At 40.9% G+C, this 16,353-nt stretch overlaps 1 protein-coding gene across 1 annotated transcript; it reads left to right on the top strand.

The window, feature by feature from the left end:
* Window positions 1–994: 994 nt before the first annotated feature.
* RBBP7 (RB binding protein 7, chromatin remodeling factor) lies at window positions 995–15,535 on the top strand. The gene is made up of 12 exons (XM_048861867.2): window positions 995–1,246; window positions 1,611–1,755; window positions 2,352–2,497; window positions 4,475–4,648; window positions 5,130–5,245; window positions 7,766–7,926; window positions 10,031–10,157; window positions 10,356–10,433; window positions 11,774–11,850; window positions 12,446–12,503; window positions 13,777–13,887; window positions 14,980–15,535. The coding sequence occupies exons 1-12, from the start codon at window positions 1,231–1,233 to the stop codon at window positions 15,046–15,048; spliced, it is 1,278 nt and encodes a 425-aa protein (XP_048717824.1). The 5' UTR covers window positions 995–1,230; the 3' UTR covers window positions 15,049–15,535.
* The last annotated feature ends 818 nt before the right edge of the window (window positions 15,536–16,353 follow it).

The following is a 16,353-nucleotide window of genomic DNA, read 5'->3' as shown; positions in this document are numbered from 1 at the left end:
ATACTGGCTTCTTTGTAGCAGAAAAGAGGAGGGTTTTTTGCCAAACTTAAAATTCCTGATAAACGTATGAGGATGCTCACATCTCTCCATTTTAGAGAATGTTCAGTGGGTGTCGCTGAGATATGAATCAAGCTGGTTTTACTTGTTGCAGGCCCTGTCTGAACAACCCTGAGTGCTGGTATTGGCAGGCTGACCTGTAATGCTGATATACACCGTTGCCAACTCTCCCTGAATGCATCCGATGAAGTGAGCTGTAGCTCAGGAAAGCTCATGCTCAAATAAATTGGTTAGTCTCTAAGGTGCCACAAGTCCTCCTGTTCTTTTTGCGGATACAGACTAACACGGCTGCTATTGTGAAACCTCTCCCTAAAACTAGTGAGTCTCACCCCTGTGTTTCACTGGCAGCCCCCCTGGGCAGAGTCTTTGAGGCTCTTTGCGCTCAGGGCTTGAGTGCCTGGTTTGAAAGAGACGTTTCTCTTTCAGGGCGGGGATAAAAACCTTTATCCGCCAGGCCTGAAAAGTCACAAACCAGGGAGTCAAGCAAAATACGCCCCCCCCCCCAACCCCCCTTGTCTCTGTTTAAGGAAACGGATGATTTCTACGCCAACCTCCCGCTCTGCGGGGGCGGGGCGCTGGCCCATGAGCACGTGGCGTGGGGAACGGCTACTAAGGGGGGGGGGGGAAGCAGCCGCCTGGGCATTCCGGCCTCTCAGCTGCCCTGGGGCCCGAAGAGCGCTGACGTCACTGCTAGTGGGCGGGGTGGGGGCCCGTGGTTTATTTTGTCGCGTCAGGCGGGGGGAGGGGCTTGCTGGGCCGCTTGGCACCTCCCCACCCGTCCTTTGCCCTGCCCCCCGCTGTTCGGCGCTCTCCTCCTGCGCATGCGCTCATATGCCCGGCTGCCTGAGCGAGCCCCGGAAGAGGTGGAGGCCGGGGGCCGGGCTTGTTGAGCTGCGGCCCGCCTCAGCCTCGCCGCCCCCGTTCATTGGGCGCTGCCTCGGGGTCGTGGCGGTCTGACCCGGGAGCGCAGCCGGGTCGCTGCGCACGCGCTCTGGCGGCGGCGCGGGTTGGCGAGTCTCTCGGAGTCCAAGCCAACGGTTTGAAGGGAGAACGAGGCCGTCTGGAACCCCCAGGGCCGGCGCGCGAGCGGCCGCTTCATCCGCGGCGGAGACGGCGGCGCCAGCTCCGCCGGGGGGAGGGGAGCGCAGCGCGGGAGGGAGCCCCACGCACAAAATGGCGAATAAAGAGAGTAAGAGACGGCGGGGCCCGGCCGGTGCCTGTTCGGGCTGGAGGGTCGGGGGTCGGCGGGTTTCTTCTCCCCGGGCAAGGCGGGGTGGGGGCGTCTCTCGGCTCCGGGTCTCTCGGGGCGGGCGGCGGGGCGGGGCGATCCCGGTGCCGCGGGGGCTGAGCGGCCCGCAGCTCGCGAGGAGGGGAGCGCGTGGCCGGGCGGAGCCGCCGCTGGGTCTCGCCGCGAGCGGGCGTCGGCTTAGGGGGAGAAAAAATAAACCGCGAGGCCGCGGGTGTTTCCGCCTCCCCCACCCGCCCCGGCTCCTCGGAGCCGCCCGCCTAGCGCGCCTCTGCCTGTCTGTCTGTCCGCCCGTCCGTCCGTGCAGTGTTCGAGGACACCGTGGAGGAGCGTGTCATCAACGAAGAGTACAAAATCTGGAAGAAGAACACCCCGTTCCTGTATGACCTGGTGATGACCCACGCCCTCGAGTGGCCCAGCCTCACGGTGCAGTGGCTGCCTGATGTGACGAGGTGAGACTGCTGCCTGCACTCCCCTTACCTGCGTAAACCCTCCTGTGCCGTGTTGGGGATAAACTTTTAGGGTGCCAGTAAAAGTAGAAGCTGGCAAGAGGGACATAATCTCTATTTAAGCAGTCAGTCCTGTCTTCAGTATCTGAACTATTCCTCTTGCTTCACCGCAGAATAAAGAGCTCACTGCTTGGAGTACCGAAACTGGAAAATCTGTTCAATGTCAAAAGCCTTTACCTCCATTAACATGGGTTTACCATAGCAGGGGCTGATGTCAAAATGCCTCCACTTAAAGTATGTGCGCATAGAAGTCTTATTTATACTATTCAAGCAATAGTGACAAACGCTCTAAAAGACGGATGTCAGTTTTGTTAAAGATGTTCTTGTCAGATTTACTGATGTCAAGAACACCTGGAGTTCAACTTGTAAATATATATGTTGATATGCCTAATATGGTAGGGGAAAGTTTTTTCCCCAATTAATCTGTAGTCTCCCATAGAAACTGAGATGATACAGAAGAACTTTGCCTCTAAAAAATATTTACAAGTATAGTATAACTGTGTTCAACTTTTTGTAAGACCGTCTGTTTTATTGAACAGGCCTGAAGGAAAGGATTATGCCCTTCATTGGCTAGTGTTGGGAACACATACCTCCGATGAACAAAACCATTTGGTTGTTGCAAGGGTCCAGATTCCTAATGATGATGCTCAGTTTGATGCTTCTCACTATGATAGTGAGAAGGGAGGTGAGTATTGCAGGGATTTTTAGATTGTGGTGTTCTAGCAGCAGTGTTAAACAGTACATATCTTGTTTAATTGCGTTCTAACTTTAACTTTAAAAATATTTTTAAGAGTCTATTTGTATACTAAACGTGTTTATTGTATATAACAGTGACTCTCAACCTTTCCAGACTACTGTGTGCCTTTCAGGAGACTGATTTGTCTTGCATAACCCAAATTTCACCTCCCTTAAAAGACTACTTGCTTACAAAATCAGACGTAAAAATACAAAAGTATCACAGAACACTGTAACTGAAAAATTGATTATTTTCTTATCTTTACCATATAATTTATAAAGTAAATCTATTGGAATATAAATATTTTACTTACCTTTCCATCTCTAGTATATAGAGCGGTATACACAAGTCAGTGTCTGTATTTTAGTTTGTACTAACCTCGCTAGTGCATTTTATGTAGCCTGTTATAAAACTAGGCAAATATCTAGATGAGTTGATGTACCCCCTGGAAGACCTCTGCATACCCCCATGGATACGTGTGCCACTGGTATATAGTGTAATTCTAGAGCTGGGGTGCACACACCCCCTAAGGGGTGTGTGATTCCCTTTCTGGGGGTGTGAGACATGCCAGCTTTTTTTAGAAGGTAAATCGTCGAAAACACAAATTAAGCACAGGCACATAAGTACAACTACTTTGTTTCATCAAATCTATGTATTTATTAACAGCATACGTTTTTTAACCATTACTGTAATATACAAACAACAAATATGTCTAGGTTTAAAGAACTGACCTACTTCAACGATTTTTGATAAGGGGTGCAAGAACATATTTTGAGAACCAAAGGGGTGCAGACTGCAGTAAAGGTTAAGAACCACTATTCTAGAGCCTTAATATATTTTACACTGACCCTTTTTAAAAAAAAATCTGAAAGCTGATAACAATTCACGTTAAGTCAGTATTGGAGAACCTCCTGCAAAAGTCTTCTATGGTAACTCCTCACTTAACATTGTAGTTATGTTCCTGAAAAAAGCAATTTTAAGTGAAATGGCGTTAAATTAATCCAATTTCCCCATAAGATTAAATGTAAATGTGGGGGGGTTAGGTTCCAAGGACATTTTTGGGGGGCAGACAAAAGGCATTATGTACTGTACCGTACTGTGGTTGAGAGGTGCCCCTGGCTTACCCACTCAGGCACAGCCCGCTGCTGGCGAGGACGCTAGGAAGTACCTTGCACAGCAACAGCGACAGCTTTCCCCCAGAAGAACAGGTGCCGACTTTGCCAGGGGATGCTCCAGGCCCGCTTCTTCCCACCCCCACTCCACCTCCTCTCTGGAGCATGCCACGTCCCTGCTCCTCCCCCTCTTTCCCAGCACTTCCCTGCCACCAAACAGCTGTTTGACGGCGCTTAGGACTTTCTGGGAGGGAGAGGGAGGAGGTGGAGAAGAGGAACTTGTTCAATGCTCCCTTGCAAAGTCGCTGCTCTTTGACAGAATCTTACAAGCAGTGGACAGAGCAGGCAGCCAAGTGATGTTCTAAGGGAGCATTGCACAACTTTAAACGAGCATGTTCCCTAATGGAGCAGTGACGTAACTTCGAAACAACATTAAGCGGGAGGATGTTAAGTGAAGAGTTACTGTATTAGACATAAATGTTGACTTCATTAGCTCTTTCATTTGTGACACTAAAGCAAACTGGTAGACTAGCTTGAGCAAGAGATGTACCCCTCTGAAGGTGTTACGGCTGGTCACTACTTATTGTGATGACCTGTTCAGTTTAAGAATACTTCGCTGCTATCAAGATAAGATCACTTTTAAGATTTTATATTAAAGGGGTGTAATGTATTTAATCTTCCATGTGACTTGTATTACTACATTAAACAACTTGCGATTATGAAAAGCCTGAGAACACTGGCTTAACACACTTGAAATAGTTCACATGATTTTAACCAAAAACATTTTTTTATATGTATTTAAAAAAAAATCTAGAATTTGGTGGCTTTGGATCTGTAACTGGTAAAATTGAAACTGAAATTAAAATTAACCATGAAGGTGAAGTAAATCGTGCTCGCTACATGCCCCAGAACCCGTGCATCATTGCTACAAAAACACCTTCCTCTGATGTGCTGGTTTTTGATTACACCAAACATCCATCTAAACCAGGTGGGTCAAACTGCTTGAATTTGTATACAGTATCTTCTCTAGTATAACACATGTAGTCTAGAAACAAAGTGTAATAACATGAGTCTGACAGTAGTCTGGTTTATTGTATTGTGATGCAAAAGCACTACGTGTCTGAAGGTACCTTAACTCCCGTGCTAGTTAAAAACAATTTGGATTAGTTAGAATATGCTTGGGGTAATTAAGCTCAGGAATTTTGTCTAGGTATTTCAGACTTGAGGTGATAGAGCAGGAGGACCCTCTGTGGCTATCTTTGGCTATCATCAAGTGTCTTGTAACCTACTCTGAACACGAAATTGAAAAGCAAATCCTGTTTCTCCTTGTAGCAAGCATATGCAGACAATTTTGCAGTTTTATTTTATTTTGCAATGCAAAAAATAAAAATTCGATCAATTATAATCCATCATATTCATATTGTTTAAAGGAGCTCTAAGAGCTAAACAATGGTTTGGTTCTTTTTCAGACCCAAGTGGAGAATGTAATCCTGACCTTAGGCTAAGAGGACACCAAAAAGAAGGCTACGGTTTATCATGGAATTCCAATTTGAGTGGACACCTTCTCAGTGCATCTGATGATCATGTAAGAAACTATCTTCCTCCTTTGTTAATACAAAACAAAAGGAAGAGTTGCTGATTCACATGGCCTAATAGTATTTTTCTCCATAAAATCTCTTCCACTGGTCTTCTCCATCCAGCGTGCATCAAAATGTCTTCATATTTTAAATTTTAGATGTTCATGTTTCTATCCTTTATACCCTGAAAGCCCGCTTACCATGACACATCATCCTTAACAGAAGGAGGTTGCGACACCTCTACAGCTAGTTAATGCCTATCCTGTAATAGCTACTCCTGGGGGAATGCTTCACACACAAAAATTAAAAAATTCTGCTTTTAAAAATTCTGCATATTTTATCTATCAAAATAGTGTAATATAATCACACCAGTTTCAATTGTTTTGGTAATTTATTTAAACTACAATACAGAAAAAAGTCACTAAACTATTCAGCATTTCCTAAAACATGAAAGTTGCAAACACTGTAGCTAATACCCTGCATTCCAGTTAAATTACATTACATTACAGAACACCAAACAGCCAAAAAAAAAAAAAAGTAGAATTTCATTTTAAATTGCTCAGATTTTCACACACAAGTCATACAGTTTTGCTAATCATTGTCCTGGACCTGGCTGGGTACTTTGGGAAGTGCTTGGTTCTGATTGTCCTGACATTTTATTGACTGCTTGGTAAATGTTTTATTTGCCCTCAGTCTTTTTTTAATGGGTAAGTCAAATAAATCCTGAGCTGTAATCTAACTCTATTGTGCCACTTTGGCACAGGAAAAAAAATAAGAAAGTACATAGATCTTCTTAGCTGATTCCCTGACTGTCATTTATAAGGCTTTACATAATTCCGGCAATGTAGGGGCCTTAAAACTTTTACAGGTTTTATGCTCCTGGGGGAATTGACTGAGAATGTTAATGTTCCCATTGTTAGTTAACTGTTCCCAATGTGTGTTGGTTTTTTTGGTTGGTTTTTTTTAATACTGGAAAAATACACCAAGCCTTTAATTTCAGAGTAATCTTACAGAAGAAAGGAAGGAAGAAAAAGCAAATAATTATGTGAGGGTGTTATTCTTGGGATTAGACACTTGCATCAAGATACTCCACAGCCATGGTTGCATATATGCCAATTCTCACAGATGACTTAAAAGCTGAAGCGGCATTCCAGACCTTGACTTTCACTCGGAGACTTGCAGAAAAGTAGCTCGCTCCTGTAGCTTTGGTAAAGGGATGTTACCTGGTGGGGCTATGAAATATTCCTCAGCTGTTTCTCTGTCATTTCGCAGAAGCTCCTCAGTGCAATTGCCTTCTGTGATGTTATCTTCTCTGAGATACAGACATCTGTCCTCTAGCACTGAATCCATTGGTTCTACCCCTTCTGTGTTAACAGCATGAAGTTGATAGTTACTAGGCAGGCAGGCTGCTGCTACGTTGCTGCCTCAGAGAATGAGATCAATTTAACCATCAACAGCAACATTAACAATGGTTGCTTTTTCTTTTAATTTAAGTCTTTATTTTCAAAAATTGTTATGCTTTAAACCGTTAAATTACTCCATTTAAAAACAGTGTACTATCTCATTTGCTTAGCTGTGCGATCTTCTGATGAAAGAACAATAGTGGGAAGTAAACTTGAAGGATTTTGGTTTGAGTAGAATCTTACACAGCTCCATGCAAATACAGTGACAGAAACTTCTTGAATGTGTCAGGTCAATAGCCATATATTCCAGGACGAAACTTGACAACTCTCTTCCTGATTATTGAAAGATACTGGATGTAGTCATACATGTACTGATCAGAATCAATCCAGATGAAGTTTTTAAAACTATCACTAGAGGCGAAGTCTCTTTTATTTAACTGGAACACCATGAACTGGGAAATACAGCCCTCTGTACTACTACTGGGTGCTCTAAAACTTTGGGATCATCCCCATACAGAATCTTGGCCTTTTTCTAGGCAGGCAGGCTGCTACATTTCTGCCGCAGGGACAGAGCCTGCCTTGTGCATAATAAAAAGCCCTACCCCTCCACACCGGTCTCTTGCTTGTTGGCATGAACGCACATCCAACCCTGCCCCCTGACAGTGATCAATGTCTCCCACACAGGCACGCACGCTAGCCCTCCTCCCCCTGCAGTGTTTTGTGTCTCTGAGGCTGGTCAAAGTATTTGGTGGACTACAAAAACTACATTCTAATAAAGTCTGGGCAGAGACCCCAGTAGGAATATCATAGACTTCCTTTGGCTTCAGTAAGTTTTCTTTTTATAGGCAGTTATGATGGTGGTGTTTAAGGGTATAACTTCATTAAATGAGGCTTTTTAAAAGACAAGAATGATGGTCTCAAGTTACAGAAACCACATGAATGCCAGCAGTGTGGCATAACTATGTTAACAGTTCTAAAACCTCTGAATATTGAACTTGTATTCTGATATCAGACAACATAATTGGAATACAACTAAATTACTATCCATGTACTGAAGGATTTACACCAGGAAAGCAAGTCTGAACAATAAATTACATTGTATTAAAATGTGACTTTTGTCTGCAGACTGTTTGTCTGTGGGATATAAGTGGAGGACCAAAAGAAGGCAAAGTTGTTGATGCTAAAGCAATCTTTACGGGACATTCTGCAGTAGTAGAAGATGTGGCATGGCATCTGCTTCATGAATCTTTATTTGGATCAGTTGCTGATGATCAGAAGCTTATGATGTAAGTTTGGGAGGAGAGTTGGGGGTGGGGAGAAGCTGAGCAGTTCTCTGGAACTTATAATTATTTGCCTGCTTGTCAATGCAACAGTCTAGACAAGCACTGCACACTGCCTAATTAAAGAAAGATATCTATTCAGGCTATGAGGTGGCCTGCAATCCTAAAATACTCTAGCCTTCTGTTGCATTAAAGTGAAGTTAAATAACCTAGATTTTACAGCATTACTTGTATTTCTAGGAATCTGGATAGGAATAATCCTAAATGTGCATTTTGTTCTATTTGTCTTACTGTTCAATGTTAGTATATGTTCCATTCTATGCATTCGATGAAGTGGGCTGTAGCCCACAAAAGCTTATGCTCAAATACATTTGTTCATCTCCAAGGTGCCACAAATACTCCTGTTCTTTTTGTGGATACAGACTAAGATGGCTGCTGCTCTGAAACCTGTTCAGTGTTGTTTTTCTTACTAAGACTACATTGTAAATCTAGATCTGTGGTTAAACAAATGGTGAATGGGAATCCTGATTCTACAGTTTCTCTTGTGACCTACAGATTTTGGGTTCTTTTATGGTCCCATCATTGTAGGTGCAAAGCCATGTTGCTGTGATCCATAGAACCCCTGCTCAGCTGCCACGTAATCTTGTGGGTGTCTAAAATCACTAGATGCCTAAATTTCTGCTGTAAAAAGTTCTTTAGCACCTAAGTTTCTACCTCCAAATATGTGCATTGCTGCCTTAGGTAGGCATCCGGACACCTAAGCCCCAGTGCAATTCTCAAAGCAGGTGAAGATCTGTGTTGCCCTCCCTATCTCTCCTGTGGGCCGGATCTGGCACGTGTGTGATCTGAACACAAAACAGCCACTTGGTTATGGCATATACTGAGGGGTAGGGAGAGAGTGTTTCTCAGTCGCGCCTGTTGAAGGTGTTCCACTTTAGCCCAATGAATGTTTGTCATAGAGAGACAGTGAGGATGACTCTGTAGTCCAGTGATAGGGCACTTGCCTGAGAATTGGGAAACCCTGCTCAAATCCATTCTCCATAATCATGCGGAAGGAGGAATTTAACCTGGGTCTTCCATATTCCAGGTGAGTAACCTAACCAACAGAGGCTAAAAGTTATAAGGGAGGCTGTCACTGCTGTTCCCTCATCAAGTCCTTTTGTTTAGCTAAGGCTATGTGCCTCAATCTTAATGTATTTATCCTCACAATACCCAGGAATTACAGTAGAAGGGGCACAGAGGGGCTAAGTAACTTAACGAAGGTCACACATGGAGTCTGCAGTGGAGCAGAAAATTGAACCTAGGCCTCACCAAGTCTTATGCTGGTGCCCTAACCCCTGGATCACCCTTCCCCTTGATTGACCTGATAATTCTATTTAAAAGCAAGCTGCAAATACCATCAGGTCAGGTGGACTGACTAAATATTAATCTAGTTGCTCTGAACTTTTTCAGAGATGTGAGGAATCCAGTCATAACTGTTTACTCTAACAAATTACTTGACAGACTAATCATTCCCCTTGGTAAAAGGGAAAACTCTTGAGGTTGTACAGTGAATGCTTTGTTTTTACCAAAAAGTGAAATACCTGACTGCTATAAATCTTCTAACTGATTAGTATGTTATAAAACAGATGGGATTGTACCAGTATGGAATGACAAATGACTCTCAATCCCCACCCCCGCTTTTTTTTTTTTTTTTTTTTTTAAATGTTGAAACTTGTATACCAGGCTTTTCAGCCTGGAAGGAATGTTTTAGTCCCAGAGTAACGTTTGTTAACTTTGTACAGATATTTAATGTGTACGGTTTTTATGTAGTATGAAATGAGTGCTAACTTTGTGACCAGTGTTCATTCCACTATGGCCTGTTTAGATGAAAAGTTAGTGCGCAGCATACTAGTGTGCTGTAGATCCACACACCCTAGCTTGCTGGATGCAAACTGTTCATTTAGGCAAGTCTTCAGACTGGTTTGTTTCAAGAACAGAACTCTTGCTGCAAAAGTCAGTGCTGAACAGGGTTTAGTGTGTGAGAACTGGTTCTCCCTTCTACCACCTTTGACTGGCATATTTTTTTTTTTTGTGTTCTTCCTTTTTCCCACCCCTTCATCCAAAAAAGTTGGGACACGAGGTCCAATACTACATCCAAGCCAAGTCATTCTGTAGATGCCCATACAGCCGAGGTCAACTGCCTGTCCTTCAATCCCTACAGCGAGTTCATTCTAGCAACTGGTTCTGCTGACAAGGTGTTTTACTTATGTATATTTTTAACATACTATACAAATTGAATGTATATGCTCCTAAAAGTGTGCTTAGACACTATTCACAAATGCCAATAAAACAAGTGCAAAGGGTAGCTAAAATGTATTAAATGAAAATTGAGTAACTTCAGAGGCTTTTGGAGTAAAAGTATCTTTTTTTTTTTCCCCCCCTTTCCCTCACAGACTGTGGCTTTGTGGGATCTGCGAAACCTTAAATTAAAACTTCATTCTTTTGAGTCTCATAAGGATGAAATCTTTCAGGTGGGCACAAGAAAAATGAATAACTTGAAGGTTTTAGAATAAGGTTGTGCATATTGCTGAGAGCTCCGGATCAGGTGGGAGTATGGTTTGGTTTGGAATTCTGATATTGTGATCAATTGAAATATATCTGATCACTGAGATCTGTTTCAAGAACTAATAGCTGAACTAATGCCGCTATTAAGCCTTAGTTTAAGCAACATACGTAATGTGAGTAGACTTTTCCTCTTCTCTCCCAAAGTATATTCACAAGTCTGCCGGCTTTCTAACTTGCTGCTTTAACAGCAGCACACAAACTGGCGTTTTATGGGAAATGCTTCATTAGATGCTCTCTCACTAGGGTTAAAATAAAATTTATAGGGCAAGTATAAAAGCCCAGCAGCTTTTTCTCAGTAGAATTTAAAACAATTCTTGTCTATGTATCTGTGCCTCCCCCAAATCCTTCAGTGTGCCCTGAAAGATAACAGATTTGGGCTATTTCAGATGGGTAAAGAATAGATTCTGAAGTTGAGGACCCCTCTCAAAGAAATCCTGGGCACCAGTTTCCTCTCAGAGGGTTCTCCAGCTTTGAGCACTCTGCACTAGTTGTAGCATGACATGCGGGGAGAGATGGTTCTTAACAGTAGCAGATCACAAGCCATTTATGGATTTATAGATGACAATCAGCTCTCCAAAACCAACTGGTAACTAATCAGCCAGTGTAGATCCAGAAGATTGCTTTCATGTGCACCTGAGAAGATATGCACAGGGAAGCTGTCTTTTTGTTTGAGTCAAAAAAATCTCCTAAGATATGTATGATAGAGGTCTGGAGTATAAGACTTAGCTTGACCCAGACTCATGTTCCTAAAATATGTATTTCCAAAAAAAAATTCACAAACAGAAGGCAATTCTAATTCCAAATATTCCCTTAAAACTGTGAGACTTTATTCAATTACTATTAATTTTATGTATGATTAGGCAGGTTTAAAAGTGACTTGCGGACACACTTGACCATTGTAGAAAATGGAATAAATAATACTGACCCTTTATGGTAGTATAAGAGTTTTTAATGGTATATTTCTTGTGGTTGGATTTCTTCCATGAGGAAACTTAAGATCCTCTGAATTGAAAGAAAGCCTTGATACTGAGGTACATGAAGTGAGAAGTAGTCTATATATTTTTGAGTCTAACTTCTCTAAACTTGTCCTTTTTTATTAAAAATGTTGGTCAGTTATGGCCGTAGCAGTTCAAGCACTGATAGTTAAAATTGGCAATGTTGGTCACATCTAAAGTTACTAGTTCAGAATACATGCAAAGTCAGTAACTTCATACTCCTATTTTTGAGAGATGTTCTCTTCTTACAGGTTCACTGGTCTCCTCATAATGAAACCATTCTTGCTTCAAGTGGTACTGATCGTCGGCTAAACGTATGGGATCTAAGGTAAAGAGTGATTCTATTCCTTTATTTAAAACCTATGTGTAGGTAGCAGACAAGTATCCAATATATGCAGTAGGCTTTGCATTTGTACTTAAATTGTAGGCTTAATTATTTTTAGGGATAAGCTTTTTTCTATTTAAAAACTAGCAAACTTCAGTGTAGGAATACTATGCTGTCTTTTTACTGATCTTTGCCAGTTATGTTGGGTGGGGGGGGAGAAGGTGGGGGGGGGAAAGCTTCTGAACAACTCTGCATGTCTTTCCCCCTCATCTTTTTAGTAATAAGTGATCTCTGCCCCAAGGGTCCTTTATTGATCTAATCTGCAGAATCTGATTTTTTCAGCAACCAGTTGTGATGACCCATGTTTGAGGATTAAAACTTCTGGTGAAGAATAAGCAGCAAGAGTAGGAATTGAAAACAAAGATATTTTCTCAGCGCGAGTGCCCCTGATAGGAGAAGGGCATAACCCTCCATTAGCTATTACTTTTTTTTAAACCTTAATTCACAAATTGGCTTCTTGCCTGCTTCAGTGAGATTAACTACTTCAAGATTAAGGGTTTAAATCTACTTCCTTTGAACAGCATTGTTTTCTTTACAGTAAAATTGGAGAAGAGCAATCTGCAGAGGATGCAGAAGATGGGCCTCCTGAACTTTTGGTACGTATTTGCTGTCTTTAGCTTGAAGACCTGTTGATGCCTCATAAGAACTTATATCTTTATTCTTAGACTAAAGAACTGCAATAGCAGACCAGACCAATAATCTGTCTAATCCAGGATTTTACTTCAGGCAAATTCCTCAACGCCCCACTATCTCTCGGTACTTGATTGTGGCTCTCAACTGCTAAGTGAGTTTTAAGGCAGTGGTTCTTAATGCTCCTTTGTATAAGTGGTGCGCAGAGTGCCATTGCTGCAGTAGGTCTGCAATGTTGCCTATATCCAAGGTCAGGTAGCGTCTAGAAAACACAGCTGTAGGTTATACTTTTAACTATGTAGAAACCAAAACTAAACTACTACCTCAAGTTATCATTGAAACAAAGTATAGTGTTTAATGTTTCCTAGGTAGATAGTCATTTAGAGGTCTTGGCAACTTAATGCTGCTATAAATGGCTGTGTTGCTAATAGCAACCTTACAGGAGGAAAGGAAATATTGTGAAATAGCTTCTTTAGTTCATGTTAGGCTCTCCATCAAATGATTTACAAGCACACTATATTTTGTGTGCAACTATGTGGGAAAACAGTTGCTATTGGTTAACTTCCACATCCAGTAAGAACTCTTCATCTTGCTTCTGAGTAAAATAACCTAATATAGAGCTTTATGAAAAGGCAGGAGGGTGCTGTGCCAAGTAACACAGGTAGCAACTATGCTTTTTAAAATGGTGTTTCCTGCCTTCTCCTCAACAGTTCTGATCAGAAGTGTGTGTGTGTGGGCGGCATTTACATGTTGTTTGTGGAGTATGTGTTAAGGCAGCTTCTTTAAAACTGCACCTCAGATCTCCACTTACAGTAGAACCTCAGAGTTACGAACACCAGAGTTAAGAACTGACTAGTCAGCCCCACACACCTCATTTGGAATAGGCAGCAGCAGAGACACGGGGGAGGGGGGAGAAAGGCAAATACAGGACAGTACCATGTTAAACGTAAACTACTAAATAATAAAGGGAAAGCAGCATTTTTCTACTGCATAGTAAAGTTTCAAAGCTGTATTAAGTCAGTGTTCAGTTGTAAATTTTTGAAAGAACAACCATAACGTTTTGTTCAGAGTTTCGAACAACCTCCATTCCCTAGGTGTTTGTAATTCTGAGGTTCTACTGTACATAGTAAAACCTTCGTTTTACTTTGTTAGCTAATGAGAATAGTAAATTAAAATATTTCACTACTTCAGTAATTGTCTAGAGATGTCTTGGGTCATTAAATTTGATCTTCTTAACAGTTTATTCATGGAGGACACACTGCAAAGATTTCAGATTTTAGTTGGAACCCTAACGAACCCTGGGTAATCTGCTCTGTATCTGAGGACAACATAATGCAAATATGGCAAATGGTGAGTGTCAAACTTAATTTCTGTATTGCTTTCTGCTTCATTATATAAATGAAAAAGGAGGTTATCCTTCTCTTAAAAAAATCTGTAAAAAAGACAGACCATGTCTCATGTAGGCAATCTTTTTCCTCTAACTAAATGGATTTAACTTATGACCTGAACATTAAGACTAATATTCATACAAAAAAAGTTATCTGTTATGACTTGTATATCATTTTGAATTTTATTAAGAATATCTTGAACTAGAAATGGCTAATTTCTAATATATACCAAAAATATCCATTTCAACAGATGAGTTAACTGGAGCTAAGTTGATATTTTAGTATCTTCAAAAGAAGGAAAAATAGATCTTCAGAGTGAGTTTGCAGATATTGCAGGTTTATGTTATGCTATGCTATCCAGAATCTAAGCTTTTGTTTTACAAATGGCTTCTAGAACTCCTAATTGCAAAGTTAACTGCATTTTTAAGACTTCTGGGAGTCATGTTGGCAGTCGTTAATCCTAGTTAGTTATAGGATCTTAGTATTAAAAGAGGAAGCCCTACATTATCAGAGTCCCTGTAAAGGCAGGACAATTGCCTAACAACATGCATTTGATAGAAATTGACACCACATGAGTTTAGCTAGAAAACCACAGCTGCTTAAATAACATCAACTAAATGTATATACAGATGTACCTCCCCTTCTATCAACTTGAGTTTTTTCCTTGTAAATTGAAGGATGTGTGTTTTTTGGAAGCAAATTACTACTGGGATAGTAGTTTTAAAGTAAGACTGAAACTGGATATGAGATAGGGACAAAATGTTTTGGGTAAAGAGCTAAATGGATTACGATTAGCCTAAAGTGCATCAATTTCAAATATCGTATACATACTTTTAATATTAGTGTTGATTAGTCTAGCCATTTTACGTAATCTTAAAACTGACTTCCCTCTTTAAAGTCAGGGAAAGGGATACTTCTTTGAGAGCAGGATTATTTTCTCAGTGTCTATTCCTCAGTTCTGCAATCATATGACATCTAAGATTTGAAAAAATACTGTTAATCAAATGTGCCTACCACTTTTTGATACTTGTAATACAATAACTTGTGTCTCTAGGCTGAAAACATTTACAATGATGAAGAACCAGATATAGCAGCGTCAGAACTGGAGGGTCAAGGAACATAACTTTCTCCTTAGGAATAGGAAGACAAGAATGTTGGGTGTTTGTGAAGTGGCTGACATTCATATAAATTATGTTATTGTTGGTTTTTGGTTGTTTTTTTTTTTTGACTACTATATACATTCAAAATATTCTCAGTTGAATGTAATGCTTATACCAATGCTTGATTTTTATCAAGCACAAAGCTTGTATAGTTGAATTTAATGGGATATCCCTGATTTATTTTTTATTTTTTTGGGAGGGTGGGGGGGCACCTTGAAGTGAGCTATAGCAAACTGTACAGCATTTAGATATTGGGAAAAATAAGTGATTGAATACCAATGTCTATTTTTAAAACAAGCTTGCAGATTCCTGTAAATGATTAGACAACTCAAAATCCTCACTTTTCCTAGACTAAATGCATAAATGTTTTTATCATATGTAAAATGAGCTTTTCACTTTTACAGAACGCTTCCTTATTGGCTTTGCATAAATAAATTTTTTTGAAGAAAATGTTTGGTGTATTAATTGAAGAAGAAAATCTTAACTACTGCCTAGTGGCAGTGCTCTCCAAAGAATGGGGTGGGTACCTTTCCATGTTTGTCTGCATAGATGTAGAAGGTTGTGTGGAGGGGCATGGGAGTTACCTGCTGCCTGATGTTAAAGCTTAATACTTAAACAGCTGTCCCCATTGTTCCCTCTCTTAGTATTTCTAATGATATTTAGTTATAGGGCTAAAGTATAAATGAGATCTGGATGGAGAGACAGATTCTGATCACAGAGGCACTTTAATGAAAGTCAAAACAAGTTACCTGTAGATATCTTCTTGGAAAAAGACACCTTTTCTTGTACTTGAACTTTATAAAGGACATCTTGCTCTGTGGCTAGATGGTCAACTTTCATATCCTTGTGTAAGTCTTCAGCAATGCTGTCTGTGAGGTTACTTTAAACCCAAAATCTTCATATTAAAAACAGTTGGTATTTAGGTATCATGGGCGAGGCCCCATACAAATATTATAAACTGCTATGTAGGAAGACCTCATTATTATAATAATCATTCACATACTTGTGGCCACAGTGCATGCTATATTATCTGGCTAGTGAAATACCTTTCTGTAGGATCCTCACTTTGTGGAGTGAAATACAAAAATAGACCTAGGAAAGGAGAGCAGGTGATTCACTCAGTATGTATCTGAAATGGCATCTGACTGTTGGAGTAAACAATGTATTTTAGCTAACTAAATTGGATACAGCATATATCTAGACACTTCTATTGAATTTGGATGCATCAGCCTTTGAGGCAAGTGTCTCCTTAGCTATAGAGGAGTTAT

The sequence above is a fragment of the Caretta caretta genome, chromosome 1 (genome assembly GCF_965140235.1).
Source record: "Caretta caretta isolate rCarCar2 chromosome 1, rCarCar1.hap1, whole genome shotgun sequence".
Lineage (NCBI taxonomy): Eukaryota > Metazoa > Chordata > Testudines > Cheloniidae > Caretta > Caretta caretta.
This window is presented reverse-complemented; position numbering and strand designations above follow the sequence as displayed.